The sequence below is a fragment of the Eufriesea mexicana genome, unplaced genomic scaffold (genome assembly GCF_001483705.2).
Source record: "Eufriesea mexicana isolate 0111107269 unplaced genomic scaffold, ASM148370v2 scaffold115, whole genome shotgun sequence".
Lineage (NCBI taxonomy): Eukaryota > Metazoa > Arthropoda > Insecta > Hymenoptera > Apidae > Eufriesea > Eufriesea mexicana.
In genome coordinates, this window is record NW_016908277.1 from 327,229 (window position 1) to 339,313 (window position 12,085).

Here is a 12,085-nt window from a genome sequence, read left to right on the forward strand (position 1 = left end):
CTTGTGCTGGTCACAACCGATTTCCAAGGACTCTGTTTTGGTTGTCAAGGACCACGCTTTTATGCTTTCCTTAACCTACGCTTCACCTCCCCGTAGAGGAGTCACGCAACTTAATTTTGTTATATAGAATAACTTTTCGATTTGCTTCTAGAAGATATCGATCGGTTTACAATTTGTTTTTGTTGGCAATAGCCGATTCGCGATTTCTTTTGGTATCCTACATTATTGACATAATTTATTAATTCGTCTCTTATTTCTTTTTATCGTTAGTCTATACTGCTATTATTAAATTATTAACAATATTAACACTATCAAATCCTTACTAAAGGAACAAAAATATTTTAAACCATAATTTTATGTTGCATTTAGGTGAAACTATATCTTATTTCAATAGATCATTTTTGATTACAATTTTATTATGTCATTATCAATTTTATCATAATTTTGTATCGCATAAATCCAACATAAAGTACACACGAACCCAAAACCCTTTGAAAATACCAAACAAAAGAATGTTGAAAATTCTCCACTAATAATACATAGAATATAACATGAGGTGTGCCATTTTGTATTCTATTTGCACCAGAATGATCCTTTGCAAAATGGCGAAAGTGCACGCTTTAGAAAACGAAGATTAAATGACATTCGTTTAATCTTCGTTTATGAAACTCCATAATTTCGTTAGTTGTATCGATTCTCTTATTATCATCGGGTTGACAGAGCATAAAACGGTTGGTTGGGTAGAAAAAAGAAATACTGCAAAAGCATTTGCTCGAATAAACGCTTCATCCCTGCTACTATTTCCGACACGTGGTATTCGCGATTTATTTGACGTTATGGGGGCCATTTATGCGCACGCGACTAGATTGTATTGCCACGTGAAAACACGTGCAACCACAGCTGCGTTTAGACCACACGTATTTACAGCTTGATGCTCGAACGGCTGTTCTAATGTCCCTGGGACATGCAATTTATTATCTTATTTATCCTTTGACATACTGAATACTTTCGCTGGTAATTGACATTTGGAAGCAGTTTTATATTTGCAGTTGAAAATGTAATTAATTGGAAATATTAACTTATGGTTGAATTAACCCTTTGCACTCGACGATTTTTTCGTTACAGGAAAATAGTAATTCGAAGATTTTCTGCCATAAAGTCGACGATAATTTTAAAACGGAAATAAAAAATCGTATAGAAATTAAGACGTGGAATTATTTTATTTCGATATTCCATGCATCGTTGTGTAATTGTAAATTTGATATATTAATTAATATCCATCTTTAGAATCTGATCAAATGGCGACTAAGAGGCGCCTCTCCAGTGCAAAGGGTTAACCCTTTCACGAGTGAACGGTTTAAGACAGCCTTAAGACGAGTTGCCGCTTAACTCACTAGCGCCACCACGGTTCGTATCTCCGAGAAATGTAATTATAACTATGGACACAAATTTTTTAATAATTATTACGTACTCCTGAAAGGATTAATATTTTTTAGTGACTATTTCATTTGGAATTGACACGATTTGTTTAATCAATATTAAATTTTATATTAATTTTGCTGTATAATTTAATCTTAAACTTGTTTCAAGATTTAGAAGTATTTAGTTATTTATATCTATATTAATGTAAAATTTGATAGTATTTAATTAAGAATTGAATCGTGCTAACTTGAGTTATATTTTGATTAATGTTAGTACTGTAATTGTTTATAACTAAATAATGGAGCTCTGGTGGATGGTGTAATTTGAATATTTATTTTCCTGTAACGAATCTCGAATAATGAGAAAGGTTTGAAATTTTATCCGATAGAAATTCCATTTTCGATAGGTTCCAGCATTTAATTCCAGCATTAAATAAAAAAAATTTTATTTGAAAATTGCTAAGATTATGTAGCAATAATAATTTTGATTCCTTCTAATTACCTCTCGCACAATTAGACAGATATTTGTTAAAGAACGAATAAAAGTAAAGTAATTTTAATTCATATAAAATATTAAAACTGGTCCAATGAAATTTCCCCGTATATCAAATTTGACCGAATTCACACTTCGAATTAATTACTAAGTTTTGTATCTAAGACAAACGTTAGTGAAAAAGTACTCTTATATCTTACACCCTAATTTGCATTTCTTATTCATACAGCTTACCTTTGTTACGTTTCACAAATTCTGCAGAGCTTAAATTAACCTTTGGGTACACTTTCGATGCTTTATTCGACCATGTCATCGCAGTGTTCCTTCATTCTTCTCGGGGTCCGTATTGTCTCTTAATTTCCTTCGCTGTGCCATTGTGTCAACCAAGACGATTCCCATTGTCTCAGCAGAAGGCGCACAAAAAGCTGTGTCTAAACCGGAATCCGGGTAATCGTTGTAAGAAAAAATAATTTTCATTCCAAATGAGAAACGGCAAGAAAAGGAAAGGAAAAGAAATGGTAAAGAGGAACATAAACGAAAACTTATGAAGACAATGACCATAAGGAAGGTAATCTTAGGTGGACAATCGGAACCTCAAGAACTCATTTCTATCTACGTACATTTCATTTGCAAATTTTTTAGATTTAATACAAATTCGTTTGGCATTATCAGTACGTTGTTAAAATGTATATTTTGAAAAAGCAGATGTCAGAAAATATGATAGAAGGGACATTTGTTATATATTTAACTTGAAAAATTAAGCGATTAAAAGATTAAACGATGACAGTGCTTTCCAATGTCAACAATCTTTTAATAGTTCTGCTAATTTTTCTTCCATTTTAACGTGCCATGCGCGAAATAGAGTAACAATGCACAGTTACGTAATATCGATTGTAGATTCTTGATTTCGACTCTCAATTGCGATATTTCGCCAACATTGCTTGGAATTGGCAGTCGTTTAATAGATCTGTCAATTTTTCTTCGATTTTGATGTGCCATTTGCGAAATATAGTGATGGGAGTGGAAATCGTATAATACTGCTGCGCAGTTACCTAATATCGATTGTAGATTCTAGATTTCGATTATCAACTGCGATATCTAGTCAACATAGCATAGAATAGGCTGTTTTTTAATAGTTCTACCAATTTTTCTTCCTTCTTTAAGTGTCATGTGCGAAATAAAGTGACAAGTGTGAAAATCGTATGAAGATATTGCATAGTTACCTAAAATCGATTATAAATTCTAGATTTCGACTGTCAGTTGCGATATCTAGTCAACATACTTTGGAATAAACTGCGTAGTTACCTAATATCGATTATAAATTCTAGATTTCGACTGTCAGTTGCGATATCTAGTCAACATACTTTGGGATAAACAAGGGTTTTCAATAATTCTGTCAATTTTTCTCCGATTTTGTTGTGCCATTTGTGAAATAAAATAACGGGTGCGAAAATCTTATAATACTACTGCGCAGTTGCCTAATATCGATTGTAGACTCTAGATTTCGTCTGTCAACTGTAATATTTAGTCAACATAACTTGGATTAGACTGTCTTTTAATAGTTCTGTCAGTTTATCTTCAATTTTGACGTGCCATTTGTGAAATAAAGTGACGGGAGTGCAAATCGTATAATATTACTGCGCACTTACCTAATATCGATTGTAGGCTCTAGATTTCGTCTGTCAACTGTAATATTTAGTCAACATAACTTGGAATATACTATTTTTTCATAGTTCTGTTAATTTTTCTTCGACTTTGATGTGCCATTTGCGAAATAAAATGATAAAGTGCAAATCATACGATACTACTGCGTAGTTAGTTTCCTAATATCGATTGTAGATTCCAAATTTCGACTGTCAATTGCCATATTTCCCCAACATTGCTTGGAATTGGCAGTTGTTTAATAGATCTGTCAATTTTTCTTCGATTTTGACGTGTCGTGTGCAAAATAAAGCGATGGGAGTGAAAATTTTATGAAGATACTGTGTAGTTGCCTAATACTGAGAGTAGATTCAAGATTTCAGGTGTCATTTGCGATATTTAGCTAACATAGTTTAGAATAGGTAGTGTTCTAATAGTTCTACCACTCTTTTTCGATTTGTAGGTTCAATGTTAAGAAATATATTAACGACAATGTGTCGATACCTCAGTCTACCACTGAAAAATAATATCACTTATATAATTGCATATAAACTCTCACATACATACTATAACATCAAATCAACTAGAACACGATATTTCTTTATGAAACTCGCATCAAACGAAACGGTTTTTATCACTTGGTTATTTCGCGAGTGTTTTGACGTCACACAGAATTATAGGAGAAATGGCAGACGAATGGGCTGATCCACAACGCAGACTCCTGAACTCGCCACGAGCGAAAATTGACCGTTGCTAGCTTTTTGCACGCAGCTATAGAATATTCGCGAATATTTTAATATTCAAATGAGCGGATAATATTCAAATGGCGGTGTTTAATCGCGCAACAAAACCTGCTCTCTCCGTGTTCAGCTTGAGATTTTGGTTAGAGGAGGAAATAAATATAATCGTAGCCATGAATTTGGCTAAAAAGTAAACTTGTGTATCGAATACGCGATAACGGGATTTCCTGTAAAATTTCGATCGTTTTATTCGGCAAATATCTGTTAATTGAAAAGAGTATTTTTTTTTTTTACTGCAATAAAGGTTTATCGAATTAAAGCAGAATCTTTCGCTGAATTCTATGCAGTGGAACTCACTCGATTTAATTAACAAGATTTTTCAGTTTGTGAGGAGTTCCATTTGAAATAAAATTTAAAGCAGGAGCATCGAATTTTTCACAGTATTATATATTTGCATATACTATTATATATATTTTTGACAAGAGGAGAATGCAACGAATATAATTTATATTCTGATAATCAATTATTAGAATTAATATAATATTATATAAATATTTCTGGTAATAACTAGTGTTATTAATTTTTCGAATATTTTATTTAAATTGTATATTTCCCATACTAAATTATTATTCCATCTGAAATAAAATTTAAAACAGGAGCATCGAATTTTCCACAATATTATATATTTGCATATACTATTATATATATTTTTGACAATAGAAGAATGCAACGAATATAATTTATATTCTGATAATCAATTATTAGAATTAATATAATATTATATAAATATTTCTGGTAATAACTAGTGTTATTAATTTTTCGAATATTTTATTTAAATTGTATATTTCCCATACTAAATGATATTTCTCTAACTTTTAAAAAAATAGATTTATCTTTCTCGTATGTCGGACATAAAATAGAAATATTAAAAATCGTGAACGTGAAATGTTCGATGAAAAAGATCGATTGTCGAATAGGACCGTAAAAAGGAAAAGGTAAATTCCTGTGGAGCGAACTATTTATTAACAGCCACGTAAACGTGAAACTGTAATAAAAATTTCAGGTTTATACCGAAATAAAATCTGCATGTGAATATACAGTCTTGTATCTGCAAAAATATTAAATGTAATGAGCCCCATATCTTGCACAGCAAGCTCGCGTATTCCTGTATAAACTTCACAAGTAAATGTAACACTGGAACTACCGATCTTTAACGAATACCTAAATCATAATATTACACGTAATTGATATTAATAAATATGATAGGAGCAATAACAGAAGAGCATACGTAATTTTAATTTTATTTAAATAAAAAATTAGTCTAATTTTTATACTGATTTAATAATTTAATAATTTAATATTAATAGAGTTGATAATTTTTATACAAAAGCAGCCAAATATTTTCAGCAATCGCGACAATAAAATGTCCCAAACATCTCTCATAGTAGTTCTAGTGTTGATAAATCAAAATAAGACTGAAATAATTATATCATCCAAGAAAGATGTCCCTAAATAATGAATTCAAAATTTATAACAAAGATATATATTTATCTTCACCATTTTGCAATACATTTCGATTATCAATTGCAATGTCTAGTCAACGTAGCTTGGAATAGGCAGTCTTTTAACCCTTTGCACTCGGTGATTACTTTTCTAACAGAAAAATAGCAATTAGAAGACTTTATGCTGTAACAAGGATATTTTTAAAACAGTAAATAAAGAATCGAGTGTAAATGAACACTTAAAATTATTTTATTTTGACGTTCCATGCTAGTTTAGGTTATTTTACATTTGATATCTTAACACTATGTCATCCGATGGCAGCACGTTAGTGTCATGCGAAAACTATCGGGCAAATGCAGGTGACACCATATTGGTATCATGCGAAAATGTTGAGTCAGTCCTACCGACGCCAAACGAAAGAATCCCAATTTGACGTGTGGACGGCATAGTGTTAATTAACACGGATCTTCAGACTTAGGCTCACCTCTCGAGAGCAAAGGATTAATAGTCCTTTTGCACTCCGTTGTCCCCTCTCAGGGGAATCGTAATTCTAGCATATCACTCGGGTGACCCCTATGAGGGGACATCAAAGTTTATTAGCGATTACGGGGAATCAACTTATTCCAGCGCAACTTTTCGAGAAATGCACGTTTTCCTGAAATTTTCTCTTGAAATGGCACAAGAAATCAAATCGAAATATGGTAAAATTACTAAGATATATAAGAAAAATGTCAGCGGGTGTTACGTCAGAAGAGAACGCGAGAAGTGTGCTCACGACGGAGGATAATAGACTAAATAATAAACTACATATTCCCGATGTTGGAGAAGGTAAACGGGACTGTATTGTTTGTTCTGACAGGAAAACACCTGGTGGAAGACGTTAAACTGCTTATTATTGTCAAACGTGCACAAATCAGCCTGCAATGCATATTGGGGAGTGCTTGAAAGTTTATCATACTGTACAAAATGATAAAAAGTAAAATATTGACCTTTTTTGCAAATATATATTTCTCGATGTCTACCAATTCATATAAGTCCAATCTCATTATAATACGTTACTTAGTTCCAAAATTATACTATATAATATGAGGGTTCGTAAATGCACGTTTCTACAAGGTGGCACTGAGTAGCTGGTACCCAACGTCCAGAATGCTTCGGAGTGCAAAGGGTTAATATATATGTGGGATTGGAATAAGCACGGCCCTGGAAGAATGGCAAATGTGTCTGGACCCGAAACGAAAGAGACCGCGTGCAAGAGGGTCGATTTCGATGAATGTTTATATCAGAGTGAAGGATTAGAGATGCGTGCAGAGTGTTTGAAGTACCGCGCCCTCCGAGGTTGCGTGGGAAAGAAGTGTGATTGCAAAGGAAAGCCTGGGTATGGAAAAGGACAGAGCGAATGCTTAAATAAGGGTGCAAGGGCGCGGGCAGCACCAGTCCTTCACGGTCCTCAAGATAGTGTCTAAGCAGTAAAAGTCGAGCGTACCTGTAGCGGGTCTCTAGTTTCGTAGCCAATAAGTATAAGTTTATTGTATTTTAAGAAGCAGTAATACATTACTTTAGCCCATCCACCCATCCCGATCCCACATATATATTCCTCTGTACCATTTTAATATACCATAAATAATCAAGTAGACAATGAACGACGAATATGTTGCAGGTGTACTCCGTTCCGCAGCGATACTTCAGTTCGTCCCGCGACTCGCTTCAAGGAGCTTACGTGAACCGTGGCGCTAGTGAGTTCGACCTAACCCGCAAGCCGAAGAGGAAGGACCAGCTCAGGGGTAGATTCAAGCTGCCATACACGGTCGCGCTCACGCCCTCGCGAGACCAATCGCATCTGCACACACCGGCATCCATCAATCATCTCAGCAATAGCAGCTGTAACGGCACTGAGACGTGAGTATCGGATCAATTATGAATGTTTTCTGCTGATCAGCTTTCGTATCGGCAAAACAGAGGCGGAATTGGGTCGTAGATATTGCGGCGGATGCGTATCGGTTGATATCGGTTTTCGTTGGTCAGTAAATAGAACAATCTTACGAGGTTCATTCGGAACTTGAATTTTATAAGCATTTTAATAGAAAATTCACAGTATCGTCGAATTCTCTTACCATTATTTTACTCGCTTTAAATAATTCTGCAGAAATTTCTTCAAATAATTCCCTATATTTCCACTATGCAGACAATTTTCTGATAATAATGGGAACAAATGACAGTCACATGCCGCAATATCAGGCGAGCACGAAGAATGATCTAGCATATTCTAACCTAGTTCTACAAATTTTCGACGAGGAACCATTGAACATGCACTCTATCTCCGCCAGCTTTGAAATAAAATTGCCAAGCTTGTACAACTCGTACATAACACCGCATTCTAAATAACTAGAATTCGAAACGACACCTATTATCCCGCAGATATTCGAACAAATCTTAACAACGAGGAAACAAAGATATCCTTGACTCTTTTCACGACACCTGAGCCCATATTTACCCGTTCCCGTCGATATCCTTTCACGCGAAAAATTTTACGTAGTCGTCCGTTTGTGTCACGTATAAAGAGGGGCACAGTTATGCGACGCGAGTTAGTTCGACGCAGCGAGATAAACAGAACTGTCTGTCGCGTCGCGTCCGAGTCAAAAGTGGGGTTACGATGCGCGCGCACGCCGTAGCCAGGCCCGATATCTTCAGCACGATACGCACATACGTCTGGGCACACGTGACGCGACCGCGACAACATAGAATAGCGAATGCACGTTAAACCCGGGTGTAATTTTTGTTGGCCGTTATTCAGTCGCGCTGTGTTTGACGGCAGGAAATGTCCGCCAGTGAATGTATATCTAACCATTCGATGGCAACCTAAAGTGGTAAATATCTGGCAACAAACGCTCGCGCAACGAGAAAATGTCGAACGCACGCGGTGTGGGATGGAGCAAACATTCGAATCGAGCTGTGAGGTGAAACGATCGAGGTAACACTGCTAGTGTGGATTATTTGAAAGGTATTTGGCTTCGCAGCCATTTCCTGGTACAGTGATAGAGGGCGTTCGCGTAATGGGATTAATATTTGAGATGTTTCCTATTGTATAATATTTGCTATTAGGTTTGACATAAGATATTAGCAGAATTTATTTTAATTTAAGATTTATAGGATTTATTTTAATTTTATCAATTTTTATATTTATAAATTTCGGAGATTATTATTTTAGAGATCCAGATAATTTTAAGTTATTATTTAATTTCCTATTTTTATTTCCACCTTCTATAGTATTTTTCGATGTTATACGATGAAACAGAAAAATAATAATTTAAAAATTTTCTGCCATAAAATCGACGATATTTTTAAAACGGTAAATAAGAAGTATATAAATTAAGACGTAGAATTATTTTACTTCGACATTCCACGCATCGTTGGGTAATTTTAAATTTAATATATTAATTGACATCGGTTTTTTAAATCCGAATAAATTGATTTAAAACTGAAAGTCGCCTCTCGAGTGCAAAGAGTTAATATATTTTAGCAATACTTGAGAGTTTCTTAAATTTTTCTGTTTATTATTTATTCGTAATATTCAATTCTTACAAAATGATACGAAAAATTTTTGATGACATAATTTGAAAGTTAATAGAAATACTGATTATAGCTATTGTTATGTGTATCTATATTTTATACACAATATATTTCATACATATTATTACTGTAATAATATCATACTAATTTTTATACATATATATAGGTATATATAATATACTTACTTTTAGCAAAGAAAAAATATTAAAAATCAAAATTCTTCAGGATCAATTTATTTTGTTTTATTAATATAAAAACAAAAATGATTGAAATTAAAACATTGGTAAGATTAGTAACTCCCATTATCACCTTCTAAATTACTAAATTTTGGATTATGTTCATATAGAAGTTTTTATTAAGACTCACTTCCAAAATTGAATCGTTCATGGCAACGTAAATACATAATTAAAGGCGATGATTATATCATCAGCATATAGTAACCCTTCCTGTACCACATGTCCTTTATTCAACAAATTTTCCCCCAACAGCTATAGTTTCCAGAATAATTAAAGTACTAATAGCTACTAGACCGCACTAGATCGTGTAGGTTAAAATATTAACTCGCGCTACCCTAAGAAGGAAAAGCACCACGTGGTTGCAGATGGCGTTGTAGGCATGATGCAGTTTTGAAATTGCCTAAATTCAAAGATAGAGAAAAATTTAGTCGATATTCTTAATCCATAAATTAAGTCGAAGTTAATTTATCTTAACACTGGAACTACCAACCCAGTGAAAATGACTGGTCCCAGAATTTTCCTTTTTGCAATCACCAAACACATACACACCTGTTTTAAGAATAAAATTGGTATCAACTCATATTATGAAAGAACTGTAACCAATATATTCGCTCATATTCATCGTACTGCTTGAAATTACTATAATCTGTGCACTTACAGTTAGGTGCCCACTAAAGATTGGTAATTCTAGTGTTAATTAAATATTAATTATTATTCTAATAATTAATCTGAATTAAGTCTAAATTTATCTAAGTCGATAAATTTGATTTTGAATATTATATATATTTTATTAACATTGCAATATAATTTGCATTTAGTTACTAATTAATTTCTGATATATATTTTTATTATTCTTATCTTTGATTGTCATTGCATTCACTCCTTAAATTCCGTCATATAATGATAATTCAAATTCACCCAATTTTTAAAAAATTATTAGATTATTTAATTTAATAATTATTTAATTTTTTTAAATTTAATAATTATTATTTTTCTTCCATTGAAATACTGAAATTATATTACTCCGTTGCTCATGAAATAATTTTATTCGTTAATATTATTTGAACAGATTAAGTAGACAGTGAGTCTGTAATTGCTTGACATGCAGAATTATTGTTCTATCATTGTTACTGCGCACACTAATTTACGCACGTAAATCACGAAACGTCGTTGATCGTAAATCTTTATAACAAATGTTGCAATATTAGCAAACAGCAAATTTATTGTAAGCATGCATTACAAATTGAAGTATCGTAAATCAGTGATAGATTGTGGTATTATGTGGAGGCATAAATTCAGCAGTAATCTTGAACAAGTAAAGAGGAAATAAAGTAATCTCGTTAAAATTCGCTTTCGTGGCTTAACGAGCGTTTGTACACTAGCTACGACGGAATCGTTATAAATAATCCAATTAAACTGCAAGAATTTATCCCACGTTCGTGACTAAATAAAAGGAAATCGTATCGTGTCACGATTAATGGAAATTCGTGACAAACAATTGTATTTTAGACCTCTATACTTAACGTATCTCCTTGCACGAAACAGAAAACCTCAAGCTATTATATCTAAATATTAAAAATTCATGTAATGTTCACAAAATTTTGCAAAATTTTCATAGAATGGCCTTAACTACCTTAAAATTAATTTATCTACAATCAATTTATTTATTAATAAATTAAGCAACAGAAGCCCCTAATTACAGTAGAAGAGAAAAATTAGTTCTTAAGTATGACAATAATAAAACTGACACACAAATAATAACGAAAACCCTTAATTAGAATTAAATATTTATTATTTATCACTTATTTTCTATTGTATAGAAAAGAAAATTAATTCCTATGTTTAACAATAGTAAAACTAACACACAGACATTGTCGAAAGCCCTTAATTAGAATAAAATATTTATTATTTATCACATATTTTATATTCAATAGAAAAGAAAATTAGTTCCTAAGTATGGCAATAGTGAAACTGACACACAGACAATAACGAAAGTTCTTAATTAGAATAAAATATTTATTATTTATCACTTATTTTATATTGAATGGAAAAGAAAATTAAAATCCTAAGTATGACAATAGTAAAAATAAAACTGACACATACACAATATCAAAAGCCTTTAATTGAAATAAAATATTTATTATTCCTTACTTACTCTATATTCAATAGAAAAGAAAATTAATTCCAAAGTATGGCAATAATAAAACTGACAGACACAGAATAACAAAAAGGGGGAAAAATGAAATAATTACAAATGTATTTATTTATTCGTTTTATTCGTAAATTTATTTATTTATTTTCTTACTTACTTCAGTAATATGATCATCCGTACCCCCTTTCTGTTTGATATCGCTATCCATCTAAAATATCCTCTCGAATCAAAGGTATCGCCTACACAGTGAGATCGTTGAACAAGTGAATGATAAAGAGGGAGAGAGAAACAAAATTCAAAAAAAAAAAAAAAAAAAAAAAAAAAAAAAA

The 12,085-nt window shown here is 32.5% G+C and overlaps 1 protein-coding gene across 1 annotated transcript in view; it reads left to right on the top strand.

Moving 5' to 3' along the window:
• Window positions 1–12,085, top strand: part of LOC108554904 (cyclic nucleotide-gated cation channel alpha-3) — a gene marked incomplete at its 3' end in the record, with an annotated part of 308,264 nt that overhangs the window by 289,276 nt on the left and 6,903 nt on the right. The window contains exon 5 of the mRNA XM_017910317.1: window positions 7,459–7,697. Coding sequence (XP_017765806.1) covers window positions 7,459–7,697 — 239 coding nt within the window. The remainder of the gene's footprint in view (window positions 1–7,458; window positions 7,698–12,085) is intronic.